Consider the following 23786-nt stretch of genomic DNA (forward strand, 5'->3'; position numbering starts at 1 on the left):
TAAACTCTCTACTGGTGCAATAAAATTGCTTAACCGGGTCTGCCCTCAGCCACAATTTATAAGCCCTATGTGAATTCTTCATGGAAGTTCGGTTAAAAACAAGAATTGGCAAAGCCAACGGTTTTGGCTTGTTTACAAGTATTAAGCATTTTATTTGCAGGCACCAACCTTAAGGTGGATATATATCAGGGCACTGACATCCTGGAGGGCGCATGTGTGTTCATCACCACTAATAAATGTATGCAACGTATTGCAATTATATACACCTTGCCAGATGGAATATTTTATTATATATTTTTTCATTTTTTGTTTCCCTTTTCTCTCCACAACTCTATTATTATATGGGACATGAAACTTTGTGTTGTCAAACAAAAAATATTATGCATGGATTATGGTTGGTCTGCCCGCCCCCCCAAAAGTCTCCTTTGATTTCTGACAACTACTGATGTTTGAATTTTGCTTTCAAATTTAATTTGTCGACTTGATGGATTGATGTACAAATCAACAATGTTTTGAAAAATCATGTATACGTGTAATTAACAAAGCCTTGAAAAAGACTGCAAATGTCGAAACATGTGTAGAAAAATAAATTCGGAAGGGCTCAGCGCAGTATATCTGATGTTCACCCATTTCCTTTCTCATATTATTAAGCTATCAGGGCAATCCCTCTTGAACACAGATTTATGCAGCGGTCCATTAGTCATAGAATCTAGAAGGATACAAACCATAATAAATAACTCTACCCAAGCGCGCAAGACACTTTGCCCCCAATTTGTACATTGTTTCTCTGCTATGGATGTCTCGGTGATGAGAAAATACATTGGGGTTCTTCTGCACCAACTTTTTTTCCATTGCTATTCCTGCAGCCAGGTCTTTTTATGCTCGCACTGTTGTGTGATGCACAACCCAGCATCAGGCATTTCCGTGCCATGCCAATGGAGGCCAAACAATGTTTGCCAGGCCCTGTTTTTCAGGTCTAAGTTTGTCGGAGAGAAAACAAGGGTCCCCAACAAGCTACCTATTGATATCGCATTAAGGTTGGGAATTCAAACTCACACTGGGTGACTGCAAAAATTCATCTTATGTGAAACATACCATAAGATGGACCAAAGGTTTGGCTTCCAAAAATATACTTCAATTTATGTTTCATACATAGTAAAAAGAACACAAATGGTCTGTCTTCTAAAAAGACACATGTGACAACGTAAAACACAATATGGTAAAGAAGATTTAGTTCTACAACACAAAAAAGCTGATTGGCATATTTATATCTCAATCAAGCACATCAACGACTCAAGTGATGTTAGTAATCAAAGTGGGTGACTTCAACTAATATCAAATACAATTAATTCTCAAAGAAACAAATGTGGGGGACAAATGTGGGGGTTTCTTTGAGAATAGTATTTGATATTAGCCCCACTTTAACACACCCAGTGTATGCCTAGTGCATTAGTGCTCTGTCCCACATTAACAGCTGTGGTTAATGCATTACCCCGGGGCAAATGAAAGCGTTTATAATAGAATGTTCATTAAAAACCATAATAAGGAATATATCAGAAAACAAAGAATTAATTTGCAAAAGAAACTGTAAAGTGTGCATAGATAAGTGAGATGCAACACCTGTGTTCGAAGTTCCAAGTCTGATCATGCCATCCAGCCATTAAAGCAAAGATCCTGTACACAATCTATGGACAAATAGTATCATTTTCTTGTTTAATGACCTTTAATTACAGCCTTAGAATTGTAGAAAACTTTCAAATCTTTCCGTTCTTGAATGGTTCAGAAACATGTGCTTATACCCCATGCAGTTCCCGTTCCACACAGCAACACATTTAACTTCAGAAAACATAAAAAGGCTACACAATGTGTTTGTTATGCAGTTACTTTGAGAAATCTCAATTTTATGATTGAACTTTACATACTTTTCACAATATAAAAGAGTATTTTCAAATAATACACATTGAGCCTCAACATTTGAAGAGGTGAAATGTAGACTTTGTAAGGATAATCATCTATTTTCGGGGTAAAAACGGCCTATGTGTGAGTTAAACAACTTTATGCCGAGCATGTCCCTCCAGATTGCAAACAAAATAATATGGAAATAAGAGCTTAAAAGAGGCCCAAGTACAGAGATAATACTTACCCACAGTTTTCTTGTAGCACCTTGCTGGCCTGTTGGAAGTTCAAGATGCAAGTCACCTCCGCTCGAATACATTTCTACCACCTATGAGCAAAGCAAATTAATGAGGAGATGAGTAAATCAAAAACAGATGAAAAAGTATTTCAATCATGAGTTTGGGTCAAGTAAGCGGGGTCAGTTGAATACCAATTCACTGTGTATTTAAGCCATCTCTAGAGAAAGCATCTTAAATAAGTCTAAAAGCTCAGGGATTTCAAATAAAAAATTCATCCAGAAAGAAAAAGTTACTAGCGAAAAATTACTGATCCACTTTAAATATAGACCAACAGATGAACACTAGATTAAACACATTGCATTATGGTAGCGCAAGTCTTAACATCAACATCACTAAAGCCACCATTTGGACTTTTAGAAAACAAAGGTCACCCTTGTTTGACTCCAAGAGCGTTTGGTGTGTGCTCCAATATAAAGTTAAGTCCATGTTTTTACCCGCATGCAGAGCTTACATTTCATCACAGTAACAGAATGCATCATAAATCCCTATTTCAAGATCACATTGCAGCGATGCCTCCCTCACCTTAAACCCCCATTGGCAGTGCTGCCCTTCTAGCAGACCGCTCCAAATCATTCCAAGGGTTCGATCTTGGAGTATGTGCCCAAATAGGGCTCAGAAATGTGTATGGTTTAGAGGGTACAGAAGCTGGAAAGAGGAAGAGGGGTGACAAGTACATTTCTTCAGTGGCTTTCAACCATTCTTATCTCAAGGACCTTTGCAAAAGCTTATACTTTACTTTCTTATGTACTTCATCTATTTGTCAAATAAAAGGTACCACACAAAGGGAAAATTCAGTAAAATACCTCTGTAGTTCACTGGCAGTTCTAGTCACAATTCTTCCAGTATCGAGGGATGGCTTGGAGAAGGAGCATTCTGTAACAATTCAACAGCAAAAATACAACTTCAAAAGAGGATGCTTGGGATGCATTCAAAGACATGATCTATCCATGACTGTTAGTCCTTTTCTACGTTTTGTCTGAAGGAAGAACTAGGACCTCCCTTTGGCCTCATGCAGCCTTTAAGACATCTTTTCATCTGTTGCTACAACTCAGAGGAGGGGATTCTGACAATACGAAAACATAATTCTGAGCAGGCTGATTAACACAGACAACTTCTTAAAAGTATTATCTAGTTGTCAAACTTAATTGACATAGGGCCAGTATTAAATCCGCTGATCGAATTGTAACTTGTATTATTCTTAGGATGTATAAATACACATCCTAAATTGAGATGTGTGGGGCTGGGGCGGGGGGTCAATCAGCGTGCCCCACTATATTACAGGGATCAGGGCCACAATTTATTTTGGGAGCCCCACCAGTTTGGGGCCCACGGGTCAGCAATCAAAGGCTTAATGGTTCGTCTTTAATAGCCAGAGATCATTTGATTTGATTTCATGTACTATGAGAAACCCGAGGGTATTCTCACTCCTAGACCCCTTGGATCCTTTGCGCAGGTGGCCAGGGAAAGGCAATCGCTCATGGATCCTGACCCTGAGGGTGGAGAAGCGAGGGAGGATCACTTGGGTGGAGGGTCCTTGGGGACTAGGGTACACTGGGGTTAGACATGGTATCTCCCTTTCCCTATTAGTGACCAGTCAACCCTTCCCCAACCTTCATAGGGATTTTAAGTAAGTTTCCCTAATTTCTCCCCATTTGACACGACTGTACTGGGACGAAGAAGAGGCAACTAAGAACAATAAGGGCCACACTCTTACCACTCTGGTACTGGGACGAGGAAGATGCCTGCTAAGAGCTGTAAAGGTCAGGCATTTCCCATTGATTGTGGTCAGGCAGGGCTGATTGGACGTCCACACCTGCAGCCTGTCAAGGAGCTGCAGGTGTATAAAAGGAGACCAGCCCAGCATCAGAGGAGACAACAGGGAGACCTGTGTGTGGAGGAGCGACAGGAGCAGCAGCAGCAAGGCAGGTGTAAGCAGCAGGGGCCATACCAGAGGCAGGCCGAAGTGTGCCGAGAGCTGGTCTTTGGTACCGTGGCGTATGAGTTGGGGCTCCGTGGAGCAGACCGAACATTATGAAGGCAGCCGCGTGGAGAGGGTGCCCCTTTTACAGGTGTTCAAGATGCTCGCTCACCTGTGTTCGGTTGTTTACACAGGAGTGCCCGAGGGCAGGAGTGGGACCCCTAAAGTGAAGAGCAGAAGGCTGTATGATCCATGCTGCTGGCAAGCCTGTGAACACGACTGGTGAGTGCGACTGGTGAGTTTCTAGCAATTGAGAAACCCAGAGCGCAGGCGTTTGAACTTTACTGTTCGAGGAATACTTTGTATCGGAGTGGTCGCCTGTTGGAGGAAAAACGTTCTCAAAAGTCTCTGAGTGATGGCCATATCCTTTGAAGTCAATTAAAGAAATATTACACAGCGGGTTGAATGAAAAGTGTGCTCTGAGCGCAACCCATGCCTATTGAATACCAAACTGAATGAAAACCTTAACAAGTGCAACTAGTGCCTATTTAATAGGAAATGAGTACAATCCATGTTTTTTTTAATTCCGAACTGAGTGAAAACCTTACAAGAGAGCAGTCCTTTTACATATTAAGTTCCGAAATAAAACAGAACTTTAAAATCGGAACAAAACTATTAGATGCTACATACTAAAATGAATGAAACTTTGAAATCAAATGAAACCAGTATGTGCTGTATTCTAAAATGAAAACTTTAATATTGAAACAAAGAAAGGCATACACCAGATTACGTGAAAATTACATATTACAGAAAATTACATTGAAATCAGAATTAACTAAAACGTTGAAGGTTATTCCAACACAGTTACGATTTGCGCATGAAAAACACACCATAAAAAGAAGGCACACGAGTGGCAAAGAACTCTAAGAGAATACGGGATATGTTTGTGCTGCTGAAATTAAGTCTTGGGGAAGGGAACCCTGAGGCTTGAGAAATGTATTGACTTAAGACCAGAGTCTTAAGGTTTTTGGTGCTTGGAACCGTGTCACTTGGAAGTTGGGGAAGGGAACCCAGAGTAGTGGTTAAACATGTATCATCCTGAACTCAAGAGAGGTAAACCTGAGACTTTTAGCTGGAACTGTTTCATACTTGGGGAAGGGAGCTGAAAGGAAGCTGCGAGCTGGAAGAGGCTCAGAACTTTAGGCTGGACACTGTTGCTTTGGTTGCTGACATCCCTACACATTGTATAGATTAGCTGTGATGGCAAGTATAGGTTTTGGACACCGGCCGATTCTTCAGTTGAACTCTGACTCAGAATTTCCTTAATTTTATTTAGGTTGGGAAATCCCAGATTGGGTTTACCAAAATGTAAATAACTCCTTAAAAAGGAGGCAAAAGGAAGCAAAAATACAAATCCAAAAGGTTGAAAAGTACAGGACAAGCTACAGTGAAAATTGGTGATATTTAAGGCATGATTGCTGTCTGGGAACCTAAGCTTCTGCAGAAGTGATGTACAAATAGAAGATGCATATACCAAAAAGGCTTGGGGCTGCATCCTGGTGAGTCCTATTGGAACACCCCAAAGTACAGCAGTGGCTGACAAGGGTATGCGATGAGGCACATAACATGACAACTTAAGCACCAAGACTGAGGTGGCTTGTCAAATAGGAGAATCTATAATCCATAAACTGACTGTGAATGGTACTCTGTGTAAGCTGATACCAGTGGAAGGAGCAAGACCGATGTGCTCTGGACCGTGCAATCTCACCAACACATCTTTCAGTTTCATTGTGAATCAATAAGGAGTCCAAGAATCGCCTCTTCCGGACAACCAAAATATAATGAGTTGCATAAGTCAAGATTTGAGGTGATGTACACATGGTCTAAGCCACACAACGCATGATTACCAAAGGCACAAGTCAATGTATACAATAAATAAATACAGACCAACAGATGAACACTAGATTAAACACATTGCATTATGGTAGCGCAAGTCTTAACATCAACATCACTAAAGCCACCATTTGACAATCAATAAAATACAAGTTTTGATATTGATATTTTATTTCTATCGCACTCTTACACAAGTGATTCAGAGTGCGACAAGGCAAGGGAGGGGAACAGGGGAGAACAAAACAGCGATCTTACTGGGCCCAGTGACATTGAGAACGCGCAAGAGCATGGGAGAGGGGGAGGGGAAAAGTGCATAGAAGGGGGGAGAAGTGGAAAGTTCGAAGCAGAGGAGAAACAGAAATAATAAATAAATAAATAAATAATAAAGGCAACAAACAGTGGTAGTGCAGCCAGCTATTTGAAAGTGCTAGGTTTAAGGTAGCAGACAGGGTAGGTCTGATAAGTGCAGGAAGAAAAAGGGGGGGGGGGTGTATGGGTACAGATACAGACCCCAGTGCAAGGGTGGACCGGAGGCAGTGCGGGAGGGTGGCAGGGTGAGCAGGTACCTGGGCCCGGAGGACAAGGGTGGCCAGGTGCACGGTGCCAAGACTGGTGGACAACCTCTCCAACCTCTCCTTTACTCACCACATCTCTCTAACCTCTCGTGCTTGTCGTTTCCATCTCTACAATGTTCGTAGAATTCACTCCTCCCTCATCCTTCCATGTCACCAAACTTCTAATTTCCTCCCATATCTTCTCCCGTCTATTCTACTGTCCAGCTCTCCTCTTTGGTCTTCCCGCATTTCACCTGGCCCCCCTCAAATCCCTCAACCACTGTGCAATGCGTACCCTTTGCTCCCTCTCTCCTCATGATTCCATCTCAGCTTCACTTTCTTCTCTCGGTTGGCTCTCCTTTCACTCCCAACTTAAATTCAACTTCCTCTGTCTTGTCTTTAAATCTCTTCACAATCTTGCCCCTGCCTACCTTACCTCCCTCCTTTCCTTCTACTCTCCCTCTCGCACCCTCCGATCAGCTGTCCACTTCTTACTCAATGTTCCTCCTCCTTGTGCCCCTTCCCGATTCCGTTCTTTCCAGCTCCTCGACCCCCTCCACTGGAACTCTCTACCTTTGCCTATCCACTCTATCTCCTCTTACTCTTCCTTCCGCTCTTCCTTAAAATCCCACCTTCTTCACCATCCCTCCTGACTGCTCTTACTACTTCCTCCCTGCCCCCCGAACCCAGATTCTTAATCTAATGTACTCAGCAAATTGTTCCACATACTGTTCTCATTGTTTTGACTCGTGACTTATTCATATTGCTTCTATTGTATCTTTGATGTTCTTATGTGAAGCGCTTTGGATTAAAGCGCTATATAAAATGTAATCAAATACAAATACAAGAGAGAACAGATCAGCAGGGGAGAAGGGGAGCGAAGGCAGAAGAAAAGAGGAAGGTCTTGAGGTGTTTCCGGAACCGCAGATGGCTCTCCTCAAGTTTTAGAGTGGCAGGGAGGCTGTTCCAGAGGGAGGCCCCAGCCGAAGACAGATATACATCCAGCTCGTTTCTTTGAAAAAATACTGACCCCGAGGGAGTTGGAGGTAGAGGAGCGAAGAGCTTGAGAAGGGAGGTATTTGCGGAGGGATAGCTGAAGGTATTTTGGACCCAGGCCTCAGTAAGCCTCGTGGACCATGCAGAGGGTTTTGAATTTAATCCTTGCATCCACTGAGAGCCAATGGAGAGATTTCAGAGCTGGAAAGATACGGTCCCAGGGCTTGAGGCCAAGGACAAGTCTCGCAGTACTGTTCTGGATTAGTTGCAGAGGGCGGAGAGTAGAGGCAGGTAGATTAAGAAAGAGGCTGTTTCAATAGTCCAATCTAGGAAGAACCAGAGCTTGGGATACCATGAACTTCTGGGGGAAGGAGAGGAAAGGCAGAGTGCCTCTGAGGAGGTGCAGTAGGAAGTTTGACTTTTTAGAGACCTCAGAGATGTGGGCAGAGAAGGAAAGGGTGGAGTCAAAGATGACCCCGAGATTCTTAGCCTCGCAGGTGGGGGTAGTAGGCGGGCTAAGGGAAGCCGGCCAGAGAGTGAGGGGAAAGGATGGTGAAGGTGTGCCGATCAGGAGGATCTCCGCCTTGCTGGCATTCAGACAACGATCATTGGCGGCGCACCAATCTTGAATGGCAGTTAGGCAATCAGAGATGGGAGAGGAGGTCGCAGAGGGCAGCATGAAAATGAATTGAGTGTCGTCAGCGTAGCACTGGAAATTTGAGCAGAAAATGGCAATGCATTGGGCGAGAGTTGCCAGGTATTGGTTGAAAAGCCAGGGCGAGAGGTTAGACCCCTGGGGAACACCACAGGTAGAGAGTAAGACCTGGGAGGGTCGATCAGAGAGGAAAGAGGTCAGCCAGGCCAGAGGTTGATCAGTGATACCCAGGTTTTCACGGAGACGGTTGAGCAGGATGGTATGGTTGACCGTATCGAAGGCAGAAGAGAGATCGAGGAGGATGAGGATAGAGGGAATGTTAGAGTCAAGGTTGGAGAGCAGATCATCACGGATGTTCAGGAGAGCAGTTTCCGTGCTTCTGGCAGCTCTGAAGCCAGATTGTGGTCATGGAGACAGCCAACAGAATTGGAATGAAGGTTAAGCTGAGAGATGGCCAACTTTTCCAGGAGTTTGCCCAGAAAGGGAGTAATGGAAATTTGGCGATAGTTAGCTGGACAAGAAGGATCAGCTGTGGGTTTCTTGAGAAGAGGATGCACAAGGGAGTGCTTCAGAGGGGAGGTGAAGGATCCACAGGCAAAGGAGTGGTTGCAAAAATCAGCAAGGGCCGGAGCGAGGGTGTCAATCTGGGCCTTGATGGTTTTAGAGGAACAGGGATGAACCGGTTTTGACAAGGCTTTCATAGATCGGACTTGTCTAGCGACCTCGTAAGGGGAGAAAAGAGGAAAGGACGAGGAGGATGATGGGGGGTGGCTAAAGGAGGGTCAGCAAGCACAGATGAAGAGGGGAGACGAGGGGTGGGGGTGGAGAGGGTGGACACGATGTCCTGTTTTTTTTTTTAATGAAGTGAGAGGCAAGGGCATTGCAAAGAGCCTGGGAGGCAACAGGAGGGGTAGAGACTGCCGTAGGGTTGGCCAGCTCCTTGCAAATTTGAAGCAAACCAATACTACAGAAACTCAAAAATCACACTTCAGACCCGAGGACTGCTAAGCACGCACTGCAGCGTTTGAGACCCCACTCCAGCCAGGTACAAGTTAATGCAAGGAGGGCCTCACCTACACAAACCTTAAGGCCAAATAAAATATTGTACATACTACCTGTACAAGGACGCCCCCGGGTCGTTCCTGGATACCGCACAAGCTCAGCATTAAACGTCTATTTTAAGCTCTGCACTACCACACGTGTTGACATATCCTTTGGGCGCAAGTATGACATGAGGAGTGAAAGCAACAGAAAGAGCACCATGGACGCCTATACACGCACGAACATGTCTGAGGAAGAAGCTAGGTCCCCACAAGCAAGCCCAGCACCCAGCCTAACGCAAACAGAAGAATCGATGGACCCATATATGACGGCTCTACAGGCTGGGTTTACGGCAGTTAACAGCAGATTGGACAAAATAGGTAACAACATCTCCTCCATTAGATCTGACCTACGGAACGTCAACACTAGAGTCACGGAGGCGGAGGCCAGAGTGAGCATGCGAGAGGATACTACTGCAGCACATGGCAACGATATAGAGAATATAAAAAAAATCCATAAAAGCGGTACAGTCCAAATGTGATGATTTGGAATCCAGGTGGCGCCGGAATAACATTCAAGTGGTGGGGCTGGCGGAGAAACCCCTTAACACCACGATGGAGCCGTTTCTGGAAGAAACCCTGCGGGAAATGCTACCTGAAGCCCAGTTCTCCCAACATTTCCTTGTCGAGCGAGCCCACAAATCTCTTGTCCCTCTACCTAAACCCGGCGCCCCACCGCGCACCGTCATTGTGCACCTGCCCAACTACCGGGACAGAGACCTGATACTCCGGTCATCACGTGAGAAAGGCACGTTAAAATTAGTTTCAACAAGGGTGCACATGTACCCCAACTTCTTGAGCGGAGTTCAGGCAGCGAGACGTACCTTTGGATCATGTGAAAAAGGCACTGAGAGCAAGGTCCATCCCGTACGCCATGATGTTCCCGGCAAAGCTCCGCCTACAACATGCAGGACGAGCCCACTTTTTTGAATCACCAGAGGAAGCCATGTCGTACATAGAACGCAACATCCGGGCACCTCCAAATCCGAAACCAAGCAACTTCAGACCACATCAGGACACATGATCAGACCTTGTCGGTCTGATGAAGGAGCACAATTTTCCACTTGTTCGTACCGCAAGAATACAGCACGGCGGCTCCCAAAAGCGGCCTGAAGCATAACGAACGGAGCTGACCACACAGCACCACCCATAGTTGCAGTTTTTGTATAATGGGTTTGGGTATACATTGTCCAGTTGTTGGGATGTGAGGGTGGGATAACCGGGATGAGGGAAGCCTGTTGCCAACATAGAGTTTCAGGTGATACAACGGGGGAAGTTTGTTTAATAAAAAAAACTGGCGGAAGCCTGTAACAAAGAAAATAAAAATGTAGCAAAGGCATTTAGTCAGTTCTGGATTGACATAAGGACACTTAATGGCAACACCCAGGCGGTACCAAGTGATTAAACTCCTAACGTGGAATATTAGAGGGCTGGCGAATCCAATAAAAGCTAGAAAAATCCTTGCGTACGCTAAAAGGCACAATATTGATATCCTGCTGTTACAAGAGTTACATGCCATCAAGAAAGTAACAATCATTTGCTTGATACTGGGGTCTGATACGGATCGGCACGGACTACTCGTCACAATCCAGGTGGTCCTGACCCTTGTCCACCAACACTCTGGATTCCAACTCACAAAATCCGAGGTGGAAGCAGAGGGAAGATATGTGATCGTCTGGGGGATAATGGATAACCAAGAACTGGTTCTGATCAATACATATGGCCCGAACCAAGACACTCAGAGTTCTACCTAAAGATCGTCTCCCTGATCACGCCACTGGGGGAGGCCAGGGTAATCTGTGGGGGGGGGGGGGAGTGGGATTTGACCTGAACACAATCCTTGATTTACAGAAAGACAGAACATCCAGGGGTCAAAGGAATCATAATAAAGCGGCATTAACCATACTGCAAATTATGACATCACTGCCTCTGGTCGATGTATGGAGGAAATCTCACCCTACTCAGGAGGAATTCACATTTCATTCACAAGTGCACAACTCCAGCTCACATATAGATTACTGGCTGTGTTCCCCTGAACTAATTCCACTGACACACGAATGCGCCATACACCCATGCACATTCTCAGACCACTCTCCAGTTCTATTACATATAACGACAGCAGCCGTCGACCAAACCTCACGATGCTGGCATATGCCCCCAGCAATGTTGCAAGATGATTCTGTAATTTAGACTTTAAGGGTAGAAAAAGTCGACTTCTTTGTACGGAACAAGCGCTTGTTGGGATCGATGGCCTCTGTATGTGAAGAATTTAAAGTCTGGTTGAGAAGACATCTAATGTTCCTTTAGCTGGGGTCACTTCGGGAAATAAGGAGGAAACTAAACCAAACTGAAGACACATTGAAATCTCATACACACTGGCCCCCGGGGTCGAAATGCTACGGCCTTTACAAACCCAGCTCACGAAGTTAAGATCCCTAGTGGAACAGGAGGTAATGTATACTATACAACGGACTCATGCTCGTAGATATGGGTAGGGAAAAAAAAGCAAGCAAATCCCTGGCTAACCTTATTAAGTTTGAGCAAGGTGTCAGATCTATCACAGGTGTGAAGAGGCCGGACGGGGTAGTTAATACGAGTGCCCAAAAGGTTAACGAAGTCTTCATGGAGTTCTACTCCACACACTACGCAAACAGATAAAGTGACAGCAGTGGAACTCTAACATTACCAGGCCTTGTTCCCTCTACCCCGGCTGGATTGGGAGGAAAGGGAGATATTGGATCTCCCCCTCACACTAGAGGAGGTCGTACAGGCGACCAAAGACTTAACGGCTGGCAAAGCACCCGGACCTGACGGGCTCCCGGCAGACCTATACAAAAGAATCAGCACTGAACTTGCCCCCAAATGGTGGAAATCTGGGAAGAGGCCCTGGACACAGGCAGGCTCCATGAGGGAGGCCATGATCTCAGTCCTACTCAAACCTCACAAACCGCAACACGACCCTACATCCTACAGCCCCCACTCCCTAATAAATTTAGATACCAAAATATTCGCCAAATCGATTGCCAATCGTCTCTTACCATACATGAACAAATGAATTCACCCGGACCAATCAGGATTCGTCCCCTCACGTTCCACAGCCCTGAAACTCCGTAGATCTTTCTCCATCACGACTAGACCCGAAAGCCAAAACAGTGACGGTAGCCCTAGATGCCAAAAAGGCGTTTGACTCTCTCCTGGTGCTACATGTACGATATCCTACGAAAGATGGGATTCGGTCCCAGATTCCTAAGATTTATTCAGGTACTATACAAAGACCCGAAGGCCAGAGTCAGGACAAATAAAACGCTATCTCTGGAGTTCTCGCTGCACAGAGGTACGCGCCAGGGCTGCCCTTTGTCCCCTCTCATTTTTGCCCTTACCATAGAAGGCATGGCAGCATGCCTGCGTCACAAACATTCATGGCGAGGTATCCGTATCACAGGCCCCTCTCAGTTCATATCACTATATGCAGATGACACCATGCTATATTTAAGGGACCCTGAACACAACCTTCCCCCTGTGATGCAGGAAATTCAAGAATCTGCAAGGTCCTATGGTTATAAAATCAATCGCTCCAAATCCTAGGGAACTGTGTGATCGGCAGCCACATCACAATTCTGATGGTCCCGGAATATGTCCAGGTATCTAGGCATCATAATGGCCAAAAGCAGGCAAACCCTGTACACTACAAATTATGAACCCTATATGACGCTACTAGAGGCTAAATTGGGCGTATGGAACAAACTCCGATTTGATTGTACGGCCAGATATCCCTGCTTAAAATGGTTTCAGTGCCCAAACTACTGTACCTATCAGTAACATTCCAATTTGGCCTGGGTGCCCCTTCTTTGATGAACTTCAAAAACTCACATCTAACTTCATATGGGGAGGGGGGCACAGTGAGAATTAACTAGCTCAAATTATGTGAACGGTACGACACAGGAGTACTGGCCGCCCCAGACTTCCTACTATATTACTACGCGATGCACGCACACTTTTCTAAATACTGGTCCCCTAACACAGAGTAATGCGCCAATATACAAGCAAAAAAATGTGCTGCTGCCCCATTGAATTTACAAACCATGATGTTCGCTAAGAACAAACACAACAAGAATGAGGTAGACCCTGTGGCATCCATGACGTGTGCCTGGCTGGTACTGTTTCACAGAGTAGGCTGCATGGAACCCTACAGGGCGCACGCCCCCCTTTGGCACCTACGCTGGACACGTCACTCCAGAAAAGATGAGACCCGGGAATGGTAATGCACTTGGGTGACCTGATCCCCGAAGGGAGGTTTGTACGTTTGGGGGTGGTCCAAGAGAAGGTTGGAGCTAATCTCACCACAACACTTCATTATCATCGACTGAAATCAGCCTGTATGATCAAGTGGGAAACATGTCTAGTAGCCCCAACCCCACACCCTTTCCTGACCTGTGTCATGACACAGGACGGGTTCAGAGGCGGCATTTCTACAATATACAATATGGCCCAGTCACATACTCACTCCCAAAACAAAATGAAGGCCAAATGGGAAAAAGATCTGGGCATAACCATAGAAGAGGCACAATGGCCGAAATACTATTTCACCAAATCCATTTCCCTATCCGCCAACTTCAGAATGATACAGTTCAAAATGTTAAATCATCTACACAACACCCAGCAAGCTAGCCAAATTTGACCGGACCAGCCAGTCAGACTGCCCCAAATGCAAAGCCTCGGAAGCAAACTTGTTTCATATGTACTGAGAATGCCCTCCAATTAGGCGATTCTGGGAAGAGATGGGCACTATACTGAATGATATACTAGACTAGCGTATCCCAGCCACACCATTGAAATACTTGCTTGGGGACAGAGGGAAAGTTTCAATCAAAACTCGCACACTCTTCTACGTAGCGTGAGCGGTTGCCAAATAAAACATACTTAAGTGCTGGAAAGCAAAGGTAGCCCCCACAACACAGGCATGGCTCAGGGACCTGATACTAGTGTACTAATGCGAAGAAACATTCATCAAGAAAGTTACAGCTACATGCAGGACAAAGGACATTTGGGCACCACTTCGGCGATACCTAATCGAGAACCGGGATGGGACTCAGGAATAACCTCCATAGCTCAGCCCAAACTGAGTATTTTAATCACTGCTTCCTGAATATGTTCACCAAAATTGTGATATTATGCATTAAACTGATCTGTATGATGTGTTTGTAGACATGTGACTGTCAGAGGAAAAATAAAGTGTTAAAAAAAAAAAAATTTGTGAGCAAGTTCATTTTATTATATTACCCACTTGTGCTTTGTCTAAAGCGGGTCACCAGGCATGGTGGCTATGTGAAAGGTGACAAACCGCATGCAACTCGGAACAGACACCAGCAACTGTTCAAAGTTGTAACTCTCATCCGCCACTGTTAAACATTTAAGAGCATTGACATGTACAAAAATTCTACTGCTAATAACATTTGACTAGCTGGATAGATCACACTGAAATTTCGAAATTCAGGGTACATGTATCAAATGGTTCATAAGTTACTAAGCAAAGAAAAAAAGCTATTAACAGTCAGCTCACATTCAATTTCCCATAGAGATAATGGTGTTTCCGTTGAACACTTGCACAGCAAAAAGCGCTGGACACATTTTTGCCAAATAAGAAACAAGTTGGGCACAAAGTAGAGAATCTTTTTTGTGGTTTGGTGTAAATCTGTGCAGTAGTTTAAAAGTGTGACAGAGAAGGGGGTACTCTCAGCCCCAAAAAAGTTTTAAATCTCCCATGGGGCATTGCAGCAACTGAGTATTTTCGGAAATTAAAAGCAGCCACCTTTTTTTTATTGATGTAGGCTGCTCCCCTAGGAATTTTGTAGTACATGTGAAAACAATGGAGAGTACGAAAAAACTGTATGCTAAAACATCAAGAGGGTAGATTTACAAAAAATATTCATTACATTTAGTGGACCACCAACATTAGCACTTACATACGGTTGGGACTGTGCTTACAATTTGTAACTTTTACAAAATGTGTTGAACAATGAAGACTAAAAGACATTCGGTTGACTCGTCCTTTTTACCATCAATTTTGTATAACAAATATAAAGTTACTCACCGTAGTGACTAGAGTACTGAGTGGATAGTCCCCTTTCCTCCATCCCTGTGGGCGTTCCCCAACATGGGGACGGTACCGGAACCTTTGGCAGTGAAAATTGAGCTTCACCTTTAAATTTAGTATAGCGCGGGAGGGAGTGGGAACGCCCCGCCGAGGCCCTGGTGCCTCACCTCAGTGCCCTTTGAACACATGGGACGCTTGGATACCTCGCTACGCTCATTACATATCAGCCCTTGGCATACTAGCGAGAGAAGGTGGGTGGGACATATAGAGGAAAGGGGACTTTGGACTATGAGTACTCTAGTCACTACAGTGAGTAACTTTAATTACTCATACATCCCGTCCCCTTTCCTCCATCCTTGTGAGTGGATTCCACCAAAGAAGACCATGGGGTGGAGCCGTAACAACCTCCTTCATATCTAGGACGAAGTAAAAAGGTTTTTCATAACTGCCTGGCCGAACTCAGCATCGCATCTGAAGCTAGTATTCAGGGAAGAACAAGTTACTTTCTTACCTGGTAACGTTCTTTCGATGGGATGGTCCGACGACGTATTCCATATCTATGACATGTAATCACACAGCTGTGCTGCTTCGGAAACTTTTTTCGGCGTCTGCGTCCTGCGTCGATGACGTCGATGCGCCGTCGTCGAGGACCTCCTCCGACGTCATCTGATGTGATAAGTAGGACGCACGACGCCCGTAGCCTCAGTTGTAGTTTTTTCCCCCAGAACGTGTGACATTAGTCAACTGCCAGTCAGACACAAAGCCTTGCGGAACGTAAGCTGCAATCGCAAAAGAAATTCTGCAGCGGGGAAGGCAGGGCAGGAGCGATATGGAATAAGTCGTCGGACCATCCCATCGAAAGAACGTTACCAGGTAAGAAAGTAACTTGTTCTTCGAGGGGATTGGGTCCTCAGACGTATTCCATATCTATGACAGACTCCCAAAGCAGTACCAGAACAAGGAGGAGGGAAAGAATTTAGAATCAAAATTTAGAATAGCCAATCAAATAGCAGAGCAAAGGACCGCCTTGCCAAAGGCCAGAACCTGTCCTCGGATGGAATCGAGGGAATAGTGACGTACAAATGTATGTACTGAAGCCCAGGTGGCTGCATCACAGATGTTGCGAATAGGAACACCCCTCTGCAGGGCAGTAGATGCGGCCATACCCCTGGTAGAATGGGCCCGCAAGCCAGCCGGTGGGTCCTTACCCGCCAAGCGGTAACACTCCGAGATGGCCAAAATAATCCAGCGAGACAAAGTCTGTTTCGTCACAGCTTGCCCCAAACGCTTTCCAGCGTAACCAATAAAGAGTTGATCGTCCACTCTGACCCGGGACATGAGTGAAACATAAAAACTTAAAGCTCTCCTAGGATCAAGCCTATGGAGCCTCTCCTCTTCCTTACCAGGATGCGGAGGAGGATAGAATGCCGGAAGAACAATCTTCTGGGCCAAATGAAATTCCGTCACTACCTTCGGAAGAAAAGAAGGACGAACTCTAAGGACAACCCTGTTCTTGTGAAATACAGTGAAGGGTGGCTTAACTGAAAGTGCCTGTAACTCACTCACTCTATGAGTGGAAGTAACCGCAACTAAAAACACAGTTTTCAGAGTTAACAGCCTCAAAGGGCAAGAATGTAAAGGCTCAAACGGAGCACCCATAAGAAACTTAAGAACAAGGTTTAAATCCCAACCGGGCACCAGGAAAGGTGACGGAGGGAACACATTAAAGAGCCCTTTCAGAAACTGTGAAATTAAAGGGATTTTAAAGTAAGAACACTCTTCAGACAAGCGCTTAAAGATGGACAGCGCCGCCAGGTAACCTTTAATGGTACCCACTTGCAAGCCCCTGTGGGCCAAAGAAAGTAAAAAGGACAGAACCATGGGGATGTCACATGCAAAAAGATCCACATTCTGAACTCTGCACCAGTCGCAGAACTTACGCCAACGGCAACGGTACAGAGACTTTGTTGCTGGCCTTCGGGCCGAAAGCAACACCTCCATCACGTCTTCAGGGAGTTCCCAAAACTTATACCTCAACCTTTCAGAAGCCAAGCGTGAAGTTTGAGGGATCTGACCTCTGGATGGAGAACCTGACCCCCCTCCCGTGGATGGAGAACCTGACCCCCCCCTCCCGTGAGAGCAGATCGTCTCGGTAAGGAAGACGACGTGGAGGGCAGATGGACAAGTCGAGAAGGTCCGGATACCACGTCCTCCGAGCCCACGCCGGAGCAATGAGGATCATCCGGGAACCAAACTTCCATAACCTCCGCAGCACTTGCGGGATGACGGGGACTGGAGGAAATGCGTACAGCAGCGGGAATGACCACTCCACCACGAACGCGTCTCCTAAGGCTCCTTTTGGAGGAAATTCCCGCGAGCAAAACCTTTCGCACTTCCGGTTGACACTGGAGGCGAAGAGATCCACTTGAGGGGTCCCCCACAGGGCGAAGATCTCCAGGAGAATCTCCTGAGCCAACTCCCACTCGTGAGAGATCGCGCTCTGCCTGCTCAGAGCGCCCGCCGTCACGTTTTCGTCTCCGGCCAGATGAACTGCCGAGATCGAAACTTCCTGCTGGATGGCCCAGAACTCGAGCTGCATCGCCTCCCTGCACAGAGGAAGTGACCTTGCCCCCCCTTTTTGTTGAGGTAGTGCATGGCCACTGTGTTGTCCGTCGGGAACAGGACACTTTTTCCTCGCACAGTCGGCAGAAAAGCCTTCAGGGCTAGCCTGACGGCCCTCAGCTCCAACAGATTGATATGGAGTCTGGACTCCGACGGAGACCAACGACCGCTGACTGTCAGCCCGTTGGCATGAGCTCCCCATCCCGTGAGGGATGCATCCGTCACGATCGTCGACTCCGGCCAGGGAAGCCAAAATGGAGCCCCCTTCATCAAGTTGCCTTCGACGGCCCACCACAGAAGGTCCCGGGCGACCGAGGGCGGCACCTGAACCGGGTCCGACATCCTGCCGGAGGACTGCGACCATTGCGTCTTGAGTGCCCACTGCAAAGATCTGAACCGCAGGCGAGCCTCTGGCACCAGAAGAATGCAGGATGCCATGAGGCCGAGCAACCTCAAGAACTCGATCGCTGGGAGCGTCTGGGCATGCTGAAACTTGTGCACCATCTGCTGAATGTGAAGAGCCCTCACCTGGGGAGGAAAACACTGCCCCAGGGAAGTGTCGAGCACTGCTCGGATGTACTGGAGCCGCTGTGTTGGCGTCAAATGGGACTTCTTTAAATTGAGGGAGAAGCCCAGCCTGTGAAGGGAGTGGCAGGTGACGGACAGATGATCCAGGACTTGCTCGGGAGAGCTCCCCCTGATCAACCAATCGTCCAGGTAGGGGTAGACGTGAATCCCCCCTTGCCTGAGATGCGCTGCCACCACCACCATGAGCTTGGTGAAAACCCTCGGGGCGGAGGTCAATCCGAACGGCAGGACCCGAAACTGAAAGTGCGAGTCGCCAACTGCGAACCTGAAGTACTTCTTGTGCTTGGGATGGATCGGCACATGGAAGTAAGCATCCTTGAGGTCGAGTGACACCAACCAGTCCTGAAGCTGAAGGGCCTGGAGGACTTGAGAGAGAGTAACCATCTTGAACTTTTCCTTCCTGAGGAGTTTGTTCAAACCGCGCAAGTCCATGATGGGTCTCAATACCCCGTCTTTCTTCCAAATCAAAAAATAAGGGGAATACCATCCCTTGTTCCTCTCCGCTACAGGCACCAGTTCTATGGCGCCTTTCTCCAGCAGGGCTTGAATTTCCTGCGCAAGGAGCGGATCCGGACTCTGCAAAGAGAGGTTCCCCGGTGCATTGTCGCGAGGCCTGTGCCGAAAGGGAAGACAGTAGCCGTGGGTTATGATCTCCAGAACCCACACATCTGAAGTAATGGCTTGCCACTCTACAAGATGCTGCGCCAGCCTTCCCCCAACCGGCGAACCATGGGACATGGCCTCATGACTGAATGGGAGCGGCTGCGGCGTTACCTGAGGGCAAAGAGGCAACTGCCCGAGCGGCCTTGGCACCACGGGTACTCTGTCGTCCACCTCTGTTACCCCTGCGTTGGCCTCTTTGACTGCCAGCTCCTCTCGCTTTACTGAAGGACGAGTAATAGCGAAAGGAACCACCCCTCCACTGCTGTCCCCTAGGACGAAAAGGCAGAGGTTGGCGAACTGCAGCGCCCAACAACTTCGCTGCAGCTTTTGAGGTCTGCAACCTCTCAAGGCTCTCGTCAGCCTTGCTGCCAAAAAGGTGTTCACCATCAAAGGGCATGTTGAGGAGCCGGGACTGCACATCAGGAGCAAACCCCGACTTCCGCAACCACGCAAACCTGCATATCACGGTGCTCGCCGCCATGGACCTACTGACGCATTCAGCTAAGTCCAAACCCGACTGAACGGACTCACATGGCATCCTTACCATCCTGGACCATAGCAAGGAAACCATCCCGTTGGTCCCCTTCGGGAATATGTTCAGCCGCTAACGCAACACAGTTCCACAGAGTGTGTGTGAAACGAGACAAGGCACATATGGAGTTGGCCGCCTGAAGCGCCATACCACCAAAAGAAAACACTTTCTTCGCCCAGCCATCAAAACGTTTGTCGTCCCTATCAGGAGGGATGGTAGGGTACGACGCCTGCTTTGCCGGGGCCGTGGCCGCCTGCACCACCAAACTCTCCGGAGTGGGGTGCCTGGTCAAGTAGCAGGGGTCGCTACTGGCTGGACGGTATTTTCGCGACAAGGATCTGCCCACCACCGGGACACTCTCCGGAGCAGTCCAAGCCGCCGCCACCCTTCTCTCTAAAGCCATATGGAACGGCAGTACCGGGTCAGTTGGGGGACCAACATCAAGGATGTCCGTTAGATCATCCTGCACAAACTCCCCTGGGGGAGCAGACCATCCCAAGTACTCAGAAACCCTAGCCATAAGGCGCCGGTACGAGGAATCGGCATGAGAGCCAGGCTCAGGCCTACAAAACTCCAACTCCGGAGAGGTGTCCAGTCCACTGGCATCATGCAGTGACTGCCTCAAATCGTCAAACTGACTATGGCCCAAGACAATTTCATCTGGAACCTGACTAAGAATCAGGCCATCAGAATCCTCATCCGCCTCTGAAATATATTCCAGGTGGCGGAAAGAAGGCTCCCGAGAGTGCTTGCTCTTAACCAGAGCCTTCCCAGGGGGTTCCCCCGTGCCACGGGGTACCTCCGACACGAAAGGCGTCAAGCGAATCAGCGCCGGCGTCGAGAGAACAGGCATCGGCGCCGAGAGGATCGGCGTCGAGGAAACCGGCGTCGACGTCAGATGCAGCGCCACCAGCATCGGCGGCGTCGACACAGCCCTCGAAGCCGGAGCCCCGAGCGTGTCCTTAGACGACCTGAGCGTCGACGGCTTCGACGACTTCCTCGGAGCCTCGAGAAAGCCTGTCGACGCCCTCGACGCCTCAGACGTCGATGTCTTCCTCGAAGACCTCACAGGTGCACACAGTCTCGAACGCGTCGAGGACCGGGACCTGGAACGGGTACGTCGAGAACGAGTCTCCTTGTCCGAACGGGACCTCGCCCGTGACTCGTGCCGACCACTCTTACGAGCGGCGTCTCTCGACCTCTCACAACCGACCCCACTCGGGGGCGCAGACGGCTTAGTACCCTGCGACTCGAGAATCGCCAGCATTTTCTTCCCGAAGGAAGCCCATTCCTCTGGCGTCACACGGCTGGTGGGGTAAGCGACGTGCCGGGTAGAGTCCTCCGAAGAGGACCTGGAAGACGACCGGTGTCGGCGCTTCCGAGAATGCCTCGAAGAGGCTGAGGAGTGGCGAGACCGACTCCTAGAAGGAGACCCACGAGACTTCCGACGATGACGCGGAGAGTCACCCCTCGAATCATCCGTCGAAAGCCAAGCAGACTTCGACTTCCGGGGCTTGGACACCCGACCTACCGACAACTTCTTCTTACTTTCACGTAAGGCTTTGGATGTGAGCGACTGGCAGTCGATACAGTCATCCGTGTCGTGGGCCTCCCCGAGGAACCAGAGGCAGGCGTTGTGCGAGTCCGTCACCGACATCTTGGACCCACACTCCCCGCACTTCTTGAAGCCCGGACGCGGGGTCGAAGACGAAGTAGAAGACATCTTCACACGAAGGATTTTCACAAAAACGAACAGGTTCGAAGAACCGAGAAGAACAGAACTCCAAAGAGTCGAGGCTTAACCGAGATTCACAAAGCAACACGTTCGCGGAAAAAACGGAACTGAGGCTACGGGCGTCGTGCGTCCTACTTATCACATCGGATGACGTCGGACGTCGGAGGAGGTCCTCGATGACGGCGCTTCGACGTCATCGACGCAGGACGCAGACGCCGAAAAAAGTTTCCGAAGCAGCACAGCTGCGGTGATTACATGTCATAGATATGGAATACGTCGGAGGACCCAATCCCCTCGAATAATGCTTACAGAAGGCCAACAGAGTGGCCCAAGTAGCCGCCTTGCTGATGACCTACCAAGAAGCAGGTCTCTGAAATGTGACGGCTGTGGCTTTAACTCTGCCCGCATGGGTGTGAACCCCCCCCTGGAACTTGTTTGCGCATAGTCTTATATGCCTCTGAAATGGCCTGAACATCCAACAGCCGATGGAAGCCTTGGAAGCCTGAGAGCCATGGAAGGAGCCCTCGGAACTCACAAACTATGCCTCTGACTTCCTGAAGGATTTTGTGCGAGATAGGTAACACTTGTGTACACTCTTGAGGTCCAAAGAATGAAGGGCCCTTTCCGCCTCAGACTGCGGGTTCGGGAAGAACACTGGCAGGCAGATCTCCTGATTCAGATGAACTGGAGAGACTACCTTGGGCAATACGTTTGGGTGTGTGCACAAGATGACCTTATCATTGTGAATAATGGTGAAGGGCTCATACGAAGACAACGCCTGCAGCAGCTCACAGACCCTGCGCACAGAGGTGAGAGCTACCAGTAAAACAGTCTTTAGTGTTATTAAGCAGATGCCCACCAAGGCAATCAGCATGAAGGGTTTGCATTGCAAAGCTGCAAGAACCACATTGAGCTCCCACACCGGGTGTGGCCTATGCCCACGGAGGAAAAAGCCTAGACAACCACTTAAGGTAGGCCTTAACTACCAGGTTTAGCTGCTGAAAAAAAACAATCTCAGGTTGATTCTTGTAAGCCCCAATGGCCACCAAATAAGTGCAGCAAGTATCCACCTGAACTCCAGAACGAGTCAGGTGTGCTGAAAAAGTCAGTACATCATCCAGAGGACAGGTGACAGGATCCAGACCCATGTCACAAGCCCAATGGCAGAACCTAGTCCATTTGCTCTTATAGTGGGACTGAGTAGGGGGCCTCCCGGCATGTTGAATGATGTCCCCGTTGTCATCTGAAAATTGAGAATGCTGAAGCCTCAGCTAGTCAGGAACCAGGGCAGCGGCGCCACCCAGGCCAGGTCAGGATGTTCCACTGCCCAGCCCTGCTGCATCAGGAAGCCCCATGCTGGTGATCCGAAGGTGTACGGGAGCCTCGGAGCACAACTGCAACAGATCCGAAAACCAGGGTCTCGAAAGCCAGTGCGGGGCAATCAGGATGAGGCTGCAGCCACCGAAGCCCAGAACTTGCAGGGTCCGCAGGAGCAGAGGGGTGGTTTGAAACGCATAACACCTGCAGCCGTGCCAACAGATATGGAAGGCGTCACAGAGACCCCCCTGTCCCCGTAGCAAACTGCGGCCAGTTGGAATTCCAAGGATATTCAAACAGGTCCAGGTCCGCGACCCCCCCCCAATGCTGGAACAGGGGCACCAACGTGTCAGTGTGCAACTCCCACTTGTAGGTGTTGAACGGTTTAGGATGTTTTGACCGCATGCAAAAGTTTGCATGGTCAAAACGTCCTAAAAATGCTACCACCGAAGGTTCGAAAACCAAAAGTTCGAATCTTTGGTGGTAGCATTATAGGCAAGTATAAAAAAATCAAAAAAGACTGCGGGAGCTGCGGGGGTGTCCCCCCGCAAAACCCTGCTCACTATACTGTGTGGTATAGTGAGCGGGGTGTTGCGGGGGACATCCCTGCAACACCCGCAAAAAAAAAAAAAAAAAACGGGGGCTGCAGGGGTATCCCCCGCAACACCCGCTCACTATACTTTACAGTATAGTGAGCGGGGGAAACCCCTGCAGCCCCCGCTGTATGTAAGTGTGTTCGCATGAGAAAGGTGCAAACTTTTGGTAGTTCGCACCTTTCTCATGCAAACCATTTGCCCGCTGTAATTTCAGCCACAGGTAAATCACTCGGATTCGTGTTGAACCCCAAGCGGCTCAGCTTATCCGCTTCTGCATTGCTGTCCCCAGGAAGGTGGATCACCGAAATTCCCCCAACGTCAGGGCCCA

General features: G+C 48.1%; 1 protein-coding gene across 1 annotated transcript in view; it reads right to left on the bottom strand.

The window, feature by feature from the left end:
• TMEM131 (transmembrane protein 131) overlaps nt 1–23786 on the bottom strand; it is a 2512175-nt gene that overhangs the window by 1660788 nt on the left and 827601 nt on the right. Inside the window, exon 8 of the mRNA XM_069636582.1 lies at nt 2144–2224. Coding sequence (XP_069492683.1) covers nt 2144–2224 — 81 coding nt within the window. The remainder of the gene's footprint in view (nt 1–2143; nt 2225–23786) is intronic.

The sequence above is a fragment of the Ambystoma mexicanum genome, chromosome 7p (assembly GCF_040938575.1).
Source record: "Ambystoma mexicanum isolate Mex_15411 chromosome 7p, UKY_AmexF1_1, whole genome shotgun sequence".
NCBI classification, from domain to species: domain Eukaryota; kingdom Metazoa; phylum Chordata; class Amphibia; order Caudata; family Ambystomatidae; genus Ambystoma; species Ambystoma mexicanum.